General features: G+C 33.6%; 1 protein-coding gene across 1 annotated transcript; it reads left to right on the top strand.

Moving 5' to 3' along the window:
- Window positions 1-4,744: 4,744 nt before the first annotated feature.
- On the top strand, window positions 4,745-10,593 carry LOC141369520 (F-box only protein 2-like). Its single transcript, XM_073876365.1, has 6 exons — window positions 4,745-4,823; window positions 5,344-5,398; window positions 7,676-7,778; window positions 7,899-7,991; window positions 8,069-8,198; window positions 10,317-10,593. The coding sequence occupies exons 2-6, from the start codon at window positions 5,362-5,364 to the stop codon at window positions 10,455-10,457; spliced, it is 504 nt and encodes a 167-aa protein (XP_073732466.1). The 5' UTR covers window positions 4,745-4,823; window positions 5,344-5,361; the 3' UTR covers window positions 10,458-10,593.
- Window positions 10,594-11,041: the final 448 nt, after the last annotated feature.

Raw genomic sequence — 11,041 nt, forward strand, 5'->3', positions numbered from 1 at the left:
CTATGTACTTTTTATTGGGCAATAAATATGCTCTCTCAATTAAATCTAAACTCTAAATAACTTTGAGTTGTTTTTGGTTGAGCCAGTTGGGTAATTTTATTGGGTTATTTTATTAGTGTAGTTGGGTCATTTTGAAACAAAGCCAACATATACATAGCGCTTTTGGGTTCTTTTGTGGTTCGATTTCTTTTTGATATGTGAAATCAATGAGGTCCCGGTCCGCTTCGTATGTCGTTTTGACACTGTATCAAAATCAACTGCTGCACTCTTATGAAGTTGTGATGTGAACAAGAAAGGGTCTGAGATCACTTCAGTTCTAAAGAGGACCAAAAAGAGAACAGAGTCCTCTTTTGAGTTCACTTTATTGAGTTCACATTCGGCTAGTTCCTTTTCTGGTTCACTTTAAGTCAACTGGGATTGGTTTCTTCCCTAAGAAACAGGGGAAGCAAATGTTTCACCCATTGTTATAAAATATATCTGTTGCTGAATTTATAAGTAAAAAAATAACATTTCATCACTGCCCAGAGAAACATGAAAGGGTGGAAACGATCAGCAAAAAATCATTTCATGACATTATTTGTATCATCTGGACTTGTGTAAAAGATATTTGTTGGAATTTGGAATAATATTTGACATATTCAGGATTTTATGAGTTGTATCTCCCAGGATACATTGGACTAAGTTATCAGTATGTATTTTTTATTTGCTGCAAAAATTTTGTGATTCTGATCTGAATCTCTCTTGCTCTAAAACATGCCATACATATGTTTACAACATGTTTACAAGTAACAATAAATGTAAATAACAAACTAAATGTAAGTAGGCCTAACTAAGAATGAAAAGTTTTTGAATGTCTTCATTGGTGCTTTTCTCCTCCACGTGCAAAAATAATATATTTTTTAGCTAACAATTTGGTCAATTATTTAGCAATTGATTTATTTTGTATTCTACCTTAACTATCCATCAATCTAAACTATATTTTGATTTGATTTGATTTGATTTCACTTCATCTTGATGACTTTTCTCAGAAACTGAAGAATTCATTGATATTGGCTCTATAACTCATATTCGCTCTCATTCCTTCTACCACAAAATGAGCTAGTTGTGAAGCCGTGAGAGAAAATATCCAGTTAAAATGCTAAGATGCAGTACCTAAATATACTAATTTCAGTTTAACCTGCAAATTTTATAATTTATTTAATTTTCTCCTCTAAATACAAAGATAGTCAATATGGTGGTTAATCCCTTTTTATACCCTAATCTGGCAATGCATCTCACATAAATACATTTTCTTCTTCAACACCTTAAGACAATGTTCACAATTAATATTAGCAGCGTGATTTTTTTTAAAGAAGAAAAGTAAGGTTTATATATATTTGCTTACCACAAAATTTGCTTAAATAAAGATGAGCAAAATGGCCTAAGAAAATAAGTCTAGCTTTTGGACAAAATGTATCAAATTTAAGTGAATTTGTGGATTAAACAAGCAAAAAAATCTGCCAACAGGGTAAGCAAATTTTTCTTGAATTTTTCTTGAATTAAGTGTTTAAGAAAAAAGTTCAAGATTTTTTGCTTAACCCATTTTTTGCTAACACGGTCTCACACCCATGGCGTCAATATTTGACGACACTTGACCATGCGTCAATATGTTGACGCGGAGGGTATACCTTTCGCGTCATTTTTTGACGAACTGGGGACTTCAATACTATTAGGTACGCGAAATTAAACAGTTGTCGCCTGGCATTGGGGTTAGGGAAAGGTTTGGGTAGGGATGTCATTATGTAAATCTAACCCTAAACCGACGCGAAAATGGTAGAAAATGGTAAGAAAATAGGAAAGAGAATGCAACGGACTTAATAGTATTGAAGTCCCCAGTTCGTCAAAAAATGACGCGAAAGGTATACCCTCCGCGTCAACATATTGACGCATGGTCAAGTGTCGTCAAATATTGACGCCATGGGGTGAGACTGGGTTGTTTTTGCTTGTTTAATCCACAAATTCACTTAAATTTGATAAATTTTGGTCTAAAAACTAGACTTATTTTCTTGGGTTGTTTTGCTCATCAAGAAAGAGCATCCTAATTTAAGAATTTTTAGGTATTTTTACTCAAAACAAGGCAAAAATACTAAGATTTTTTTTTTAGGAATAGAGTTAAAACTCGGAAGTAAATTGTCTCTCACTTGCCCATCTAAAACATTAACTTGGGACTCCGGCACAAGCCTTAATGTTGAGACCTGTATTTGTTACATATAATAATAAGTATTTTTGCCTTGTTTTAAGTACAAATATCTAAAAATTCTTAAATCAAGATACATTTTCTTGATGAGCACAATACTTAAGAAAATAAGTTAGACCAAAAAAAATCTGATCAAGCGAATTAAATGTTTAATCCTGGAGAACCCAGGAAAATACAAAAACCCATTTATTCTATTGAACAAATTTGACCCCGTGGGTTCTCCAGCGTTAAAATAGGACAAGAAAGAAAGTCATTTTTTGTGGTTTAACTATAAGGGGAAGTGTGCAGGTTGTTGTGAAATCTGAACATTGAGCTTACTGGCAGAAAATTATAGTGAATCCGAGTCATTGACATGCACTCTAAAAAATATTGGGTTGTTTTTAACCCCGTGCTGGGTAAAGTTAGGACAGAACACATTTCTGGGTGAAAATGACCCAAATAATGGGTTGTTTGAAACCAACTGGGTTGTTTCAACATGGTTGATTAACAATAACCCCAGGGTTAAAACAATCCATTATTTGGGTCATTTTCACCCAGAAATGTGGTCCTATAGTTACCCAGCCCGAGGTTAAATATTTTTAGAGTGTTAATAAAGGGCAAATTGCCAGGTTACTGAAATAAAACACAGAAATTTATACATTTCATGACAATTAAAACTAGATGGTACATTTGTGTTTATGAAATTTGTATAATAATGCTGCATCAAGCATTTAGAGTCTTTTCTTGCATTTTAACAAGTGTTTTGTCTGTTTTCAACAGGTTGGGACCAACATGGTTGCATTTTTCTGAAAGGCTGAGGTGACAAAATCATTCCCTTTAGTCCTTGGCTTGGGAGATGGCGATCTGTGCCATCAAACTTTGGCTGATTTTGTCAGACAGGCACTCAAGCAATACACCTTGCTTGCTGCTGTTGACTCGTGTTAAACTTTTTGTTTTGGACATTCATCAGTGTGTGTGCTTTTGCAGACCCCCTTCTATAAGAAATCTGTGTAGTTATTTGTCATGGTAAGGTGATAAATCATATTGATCAGATATTGACTGTTTGTGTTACTCTTATTGTTACATTGACCATTTCTTATTACACGGCTCTCTAAAATGCTAGATTCTGATTGGCCAGTCGCGACATAGCAAGGTTCGTTGTTTTCAGATAACTATCCCTCAAAACTAAAAACCCTGATGCTGCAAATCATTTTAAAGCTTAATATTACACAAAATTAAATATAAATGTCTATTAATAACATATCCGACATTATAGTTACAAATTATTAAATCAAATAGAGTTTGTGACATTTGAACATCTTAAAACCAAAAGTAAACATGGTTTCCTCACGGAAGGTTTGTATCCTTTCAAAATGTTTAATGCTCCTTACGTTACTTAAAAAAGCTTTGTAATAAGTGAAATAATATGCAGGCAGCAGGTTGTTATTGCAAAATAAGTCCCTTCACAGTGTGCTTCACGCCGGGTTTCCCCATGCTGCCTTGCGCGCAAATGTATTCATGCTGCAAGTCTTGCATGGAAACTATGGACCAATTTTGCCCCTGAAATAGGGAATCAATCACAGAAAGGGGAGGGGGCAGCAAGACTATGACGAAGCAGTTTTGTTTATCAAACGCGGGAGCAGACCCAACGTTACTTTTCAATGCAGCCCTAGATAGTGTTCTAAGTAGTTTTGAATGCAACTTTATTAAAAAAGCGCAACTTTTGCAGCGAAACATTTTCATATCCACACTGCAAAAAATGATTTTCAAGAAAAGTATTCTATACTTAGATTCTAAGCAAAAAAATCAAGAACATTTTTCTTAAACACTAAATTCAAGAAACATTTAAGAAAAATTTGCTTACCCCATTGGCAGATTGTTTTGCTTGTTTTATACATAAAATCACTTAAATTTGATATTTTTGGTTATTTTAAGTTATTTTCTTGGGTCATTTTGCTCATCAAGAAAAAGCATCTTCATTTAAGAATTTTTAGTTATTTTTACTGAAAACATTTTTTTTCTTGAAAGTCATTTTTTGCAGTGCAAGACGGATATTTGGATAAGGCAAGACATGATAGCCACAGAGTTTTATAGGACCAACCTGCTAGGCATCGTTGCCAACGAAGTACAATTAACTTATAAATGGTAAGTGGTATTTATTAATATCATATTGTCATGTGATATTAATAAATCATATGACAATATTGATTGTACTGTGGTTGTCACAGTGTCACTAAATTGTGTTGCTTTTCAATATCAATATACAGCTACCGGTTTAGTTGCATAGCTTTCAGCTGTGTGCACATGTACCTGATAAAAATTGTTTACGTTTCAATTGATGCCGCTCTACATACGTCATCTGGTATAATTGAAACAACCAGGAAAATGATTTGATCCATGACTCAAAAAATTTAAGGTAATATGTTTAACCACTATATTGTAAAATGATGTAATTTAATCATAGGCATTGAGGTCCATCCTACTTTTAGACATGCCCCTGTCACATTTACGTTTACATTACATCCTATATTTGATTTCAGGAAGTTTGCACCCAATATATACTCTACGCAGTAATTTACTGAAACCTGAAAAGCTCAACTCACTGTAGGTAAGTATTGCACATTTTATATTTTAGTCATTGTTTTAATGAGTGTACTGTGATTATGGGACAGTCATTGATTGTCTATTTCTACTGCAGGAAAGAAGAATTAAATTTACATTAAACAAAAATCAATATTGCTTAGCACTGCAAACTTTACATTCATTTATTGAATTTTCAAATAGAGAGTCATTTTCGGTGACACTACTTATGGTGGTGCATAAGATTAAAGGGGTCAGGTTTTGCAAAATGTCTATATTAAGGATCATTTTGGACAAAAGTCCTCATGAGGAAAGAGCTTATAAAAAATATAAAAATCCAAGTTTTTGGTAAACAAATTAAGTAAAATTATTTCAACCTGTTTTTAAACTGAAATACATGTTCAAAATAAAATAAATAAATAAATTAAAAGTTATGCCAACTATATAGTCAAAAACTTCAATTCAATTGACTTGCATAAACATCTTTTACAGTGTAGATAAAACATGACACTGCTCCATATGACCTTTTTCTCTTTTAATTGCTACAGGAAAATCCAAGCTCCAAAATGCTTATAAACCTCCTGAAAAACTCACATGGAGACAGTAAGTAAAGTAACATAAAAAAATATTTGTATGTAAGGCAAAGACAAGTTTACCTAACATTGCATTATAAATAAAAATGTACTAGTGCTGTTTTATAGCTAATGATGTCCCACCCACCATCTCATATAAAATACAATGTTGAGTACGGGACTTTGCATTTGTAATAAAACGTGGTGAAGCATGCTATACCGAATCAAGACATAGAAGATGGCGCATACATGTATAATATATCACCATAATCAAGCACGGTTAAAAAGGAAGCTTCTACAAGTTTCTTTTCGGTCTTTAAAGTAAAGTCTAAAATAAAAGCCAAGCAATTACAGTAGCAATATTTACATTAAACAAAAGCTTAGCATCAATCCAAATGCCCAAAAAGGTACTCTTTCAATAACTTTACCATCAGATGTAAAAATACTAAAATGATCAAAAGGCCTACCTTGCCAAAAACCTAAAAGCTCTATTACTGTAATCACACAAGTTTAGTTCAGTGAATGTAGTAGTGAATACTTTCCTGTAAGTACTGCAAGTAATAATCAGTTTTTAATATTACTGTAAGCAGCACTTGTATTTTGTTAAAAGTCAGCAATTCAATGGCAAATTTTGCCAATTGCACCATCTCTGGTGTCCTGTTCTTCATCATAGGGTACTCTTCATCTGCCTCTCAGACTGTTTACAATCCACACAATTGGTAAAGAATACCCTTAGAAAAAAGCGTGTACAATTTTGAGTTGTTGTGTTTGCTTGATGACAACTGAGTTGTAGTTGTGTTCATCTTTAGCAGCCTGCCTGTGTTTAGCATTTATAAAACAAGTTCATTGCAGTGTAAAATGTGTGTTTTACTCAGAAGTTTGTTTAGAGTTTAGCCAAAAGAGTGCATGACGAATGTGTTTAGGCCGCTATGAATTTGGTTCAGAGATTGGGGTTTAGTGTTTTAGCAATTCAGAAAAACTGTAATCAACATATAATATGACAGTTAATCAGATAGGAATATTTTTGTTGTGTTCATTATTTATTATAGGCTACGGTGTGTAGTGAATAGTGTTTTTAGGACCTAACAAAAATGTTTACAAATGTTTGAAGGATGAAGCTTGTTTAAGGATTCATGTGGATTATAGGCTACAGTTTTACTGCATTAATAAATAACACGTTCTAGAAGTGTTTGTTGTGTCAACTCTCACTCTTTTCTACCTGCTATTAATTGGGCTTAGTGCTTTTATGGAATTGGAGTTGCTATTGCTTAAAGGCGTGCAAAGATGGGTGGTATTTGTAAATATATGTAGTGTGGGCCGGTTTGGGCCAAAATGCCAGGGCCGAATTTTTGTCCCAGTCCAGCCCTGCTTTTCTGTAAATTTTAACTAACCAGGGCCGGGTTTCCCAAAAGCATCGTAAGGCTAAGTAGATCGTAAAAACGATCGTACGAATCATTTTAGAATTACGGGCTGTTTCCCAAAAGCTTCGTAACTTAAGTTGCACTTGAAAATCATCGTAGATCTACGAGTGCTCTGGAGTAATCGTTCATTCATAAGTGCATCTAAGACAACAGAGTTACAAGGTCACCTACAGGACAACCAGCAAATTGCACTCCTGCAATGACGATAATGTAATGTTTTAAATGTTTATTTATTTATTGGGTTCTTCTTTGTTTATTTTATATTAAATATATAATATAATATATTTAAAATTCAAATTTAAATGACTAAACATAAATTAATAAAGAAGGAAAAGGTATTTTGTACAAGTTGGTAAACGTTTTTTGTATTATGGTAAAAGTTGGTATAGCAAAGTGATAAATGGTTTATACCGATTGCTGCTATAATTCATCTAAACATTGTTTTGAAGGGAAATGGCATCTAATTAAAGAAGCCAAATAAATATTTACGGTACAATGCAATAATCCATAATAATAAATAAACATAGATAATAAACAACAAATAATAATAATAATCTAAACTATAATAGAAACGCAGAAGGCATTTCGCAGTGGGACGAGTCCTAACTAAATACGGAAAATAATATTTAATAAATTATTAAAACATTTTAAAAAGTCATTGAGCTTGGGTATATTTTGACATTTTTTCTGACAGTGTACAGTTGCCTTTTTATTTATAAGGTCCTGTAGTGATGACACATTTTTACAAATATCTTTTTGTAAGTAATTCCATACTGTATTTAAGAGTCGTGTTAAAATAGTTTTAGATAATATATAGACAATGTCATTGGCCAGTAACATGTAGCCATCTTAGTCTATAAACAGCTTTGATCTCATGTGTTTTTAAGAGGGTTTTAATTACTGGGAGTTGACGAAGAGCGGTGGAGACAAATGGAGAGTTGAACCGATGCCAGATGATGCAGTGGCTTCATACTTCTGCACCTCATTTCAGTAAGAGAAAATTATTCGTCACTACAGGAATAGACAACAATAATAATGTGTGAATGTGAGTTTATGATCATACTCTGGGTGTCTTTGGGTCTCAATGTTCATTTCTGTACAATTTTCCAGGCTGTGTCTTAAAAAACAAGTGATCATTCTGCTGCAAAGTGGTTATGATGCTGCATATTTAGATTCTGCGCCTGAAGTGACTGTGAAGGACTGGTGAGTCTTTAGCATCTACTTCACTATTGTCTTCCTTTAGTGTATAGGAAATCATTTCTTTGTATGTCTGTGTTTAGGTACAGCTCTCGAGATGACTGTGGGGGTGTTTATAAGCTTACTGTGTCACTGCTCAATGAAAATCGAAAGGTCATTGCTACATTTAAGCCGGCTGATGTGACTGTGCCCGCTGAAACCACTTGGACACAGGTAAAATCTGGACGAATTAATTGTTCACAATAAAGCCTTCCTGATGATCAAAACCCAGAAGCTTTATGAGTTTTTTGCCTAATTTACATTTTTGTCCAACATAATACATTATAGATAGTATTGTATGTACATACAGTATAATTGTGTGATTATGTGCATATGAACATTATTCTGTACAATATCAGATCATTGAAATAAATATGAACTTATACTGGAATGTAGTGAGTTCCCAGGTGAAAAAGTAGTACACTTCCATAGTGTACTTAAAGTGCTTTATTTTCGCACACTAATTTTGTACTTAAAATACTTAAAATTCATCTTTAGTACTTCTTAAGATGTTTTTAAGCTCATCTAAATTCACTTCACTGTGCTATTTTGAGACACCACAAATACGAACTAAAATGTGCTAAAAATGTATTAAAAATGTATTTAGGTACCACTTGTAGTAAACTTGAACCCATCTTTGTATAAAAGTTGAGTTCACGTTTAATACAAGTGTTAACTAAATAAAATTTTTAATACAGAGATAGTATGTTAAAAGTGCATTTTAGTTCATATTCATGGTGTCTCAAAATAGCACAGTAAAGTACACTTAGATAATCTTAAGAACATTTTAAGAAGTACTAAAGATGTTTTTTTAGTATATTAAGTACAAAATTAGTGTGTGAAAATAAAGCACTTTAAGTACATTATGTAAGTGTACTACTTATTCACCTGGGTTAGTAAACTCATTTACATTAAACTAATTGGTTGTACTGCTTTATTTGTACAAATAATATAACATTAAAATTAGGGATGCACTGAATGTTCGGCAACCAAAATTATTCTGCCTGAACACCATGCAGCATATGAAAAAATACTGGTGATTAGTATTTGTCTACTGAATGCACAAGCACGAAGAATGAGAGACTTTAGCTCTTCATCTCATGTTATAGAAAGACAATGAACAGCTTCAGCAGTATGTAATAAAAACTTCATAGAACCAGTAAAGTCCTACAATAACAAACACACTTTTATTAAATGACAAATAAGCTTTTTATTAGACTGCTTTGTTGAGTGATTTTTCCTCTGTCATCTCCTGTCAATCTTGTCACGGTCTCTCTATCTCTTTGCTCACGTTTGACCGTGCACACAGGCGCGCGTTCGCTGCTCAACAGTGTTATATAAGCGTTGTTGCAAGTTTCTTAAGGCAGAGTAATTAATAGGCTTTTTGCGTTTTGTGCGGAAATAAAATATCAGGTTATCTATTTATCCAATTTAGCCAAGACTCATTTATGTGGTCAAATGTAAATTGAACAGTTTTAACAAGTCTATTTATAGACTGTTTCAGCAGTAACAACATAAACAAGGGGCTGTCGCGGTCCGCACGTACTTTCGGTAAACTCCGCTAAGAATAAATAACAACAGTAGTTTATTCACATAACAAGCAAAAAAAAACAACACATAGATTACTTAGGAAACTAAAACATTTGTTATTTTCGACGAGGCATTTGTTCAAGAGATCAGTTTAGCAACTAGTGTTAGACCATTAAAAAACGAAACCGGAAGTAAGGTTCGGATCCAGACGTGTATCACGTGCGTCCGTCCGATGAAACCGTCTATAGCTGATCAGAGAAGTGACCAGGTGTAAAAAAGCCCTATAATGACTGCTGGAATGTTACAAAAATAATGGTTATAAAGTGAAACAAATATAGTAAAAAGGACATTCTGAAAATGTAACTTGGTGAGAAAATTGACAGAACAATTAGAATTTTTTTCGGTATTCGGCCATCGGCTGAGTTTTTCATTTTATTCGGCTTCAGCCAAGAATTTTTTATTTCGGTGCATCCCTTAAAATTCATCTGAATTTGATCAGCTGGTTGCTTTGTCCGATGGAGCTTCTTCCAGAAGCCACTGCTACAGGTTTATGTTTTATTAACCAACAGATGCAGCTGTTTTCGACACTTGTTGAATCATACTTCGATACAGTCAAGAGTCTCAGTGCTTTATTTATCTATCACTAGTACATGTTGTCCCTGCGCAACAACATTAGTTTTACAGTAGCACCCCCGAAACTTGTGGATAGTTTTAAGTTCATGGACACTGAATGTAACCACACTTTTATGTCTTCTTTCATAGGTGACACACACGTTTAAAGGTTATGGTCCTGGTCTACGCTTCATCTCTTTTGAACATGGTGGTCAAGACAATAAAAACTGGCAAGGCTCCTATGGAATACGAGTCACTGGAAGTTCTGTCACCATACCCCCAAAACCCTAATATGTGATTCAATAATGGTCAGAACTTTGCTTTTTACAAATAAATAGTAAAGAAAAATTACAGAAACCAAACCTTGCTGAAAAAGCAAAGCCTTTGTTTTTTTTAAGATTTAAATGCATATACAAATGCATAAACTTATCTCTGATTAAAAAATTAAATATGTGGGGAATTAATTGAAATTATTTTCTGCTTTCAGTACAGCTTAATAAAGTCCCCCTGTGTTGAAAATCAAGTTTTATTGTCTATATGTCTATGTGGTATTTTAAATATGCTTTAGTGCAAATTTATTATTCAACACAATTGGTGAGTGTAAACAATCACATTAACACAGAACGAGTGGATCAGTAGCTCGATTATTTATGGATGCCGCAAAGACTCGGCACAGAAATGATCACAGCACAGCTGCTTCATGTACATGTGTGTGAGCTTTAACCTGTTAACATCAGCAGAGAAAAATATTTTGTATAACTCATGTACGCATCGTGAAACCATTAGCTACGTGTCTGGATCTGCAGAATCCAGCATCTATGTACATATATGTCTATGGTCCGAGCCAGTTGAGTTATTCACTGTATTTATAGATT

The sequence above is a fragment of the Misgurnus anguillicaudatus genome, chromosome 14 (genome assembly GCF_027580225.2).
Source record: "Misgurnus anguillicaudatus chromosome 14, ASM2758022v2, whole genome shotgun sequence".
Classification (NCBI taxonomy): domain Eukaryota; kingdom Metazoa; phylum Chordata; class Actinopteri; order Cypriniformes; family Cobitidae; genus Misgurnus; species Misgurnus anguillicaudatus.

Excerpts from the sequence above, each read along its gene's own strand:
- LOC141369520 (XM_073876365.1), top strand. The coding sequence starts at position 5,362 with ATGCTTATAAACCTCCTGAAAAACTCACATGGAGACA. Across the intron at positions 7,779-7,898 it reads TACTTCTGCACCTCATTTCA|GCTGTGTCTTAAAAAACAAG; the intron begins GTAAGAGAAAAT and ends ACAATTTTCCAG. Across the intron at positions 7,992-8,068 it reads GAAGTGACTGTGAAGGACTG|GTACAGCTCTCGAGATGACT; the intron begins GTGAGTCTTTAG and ends GTCTGTGTTTAG.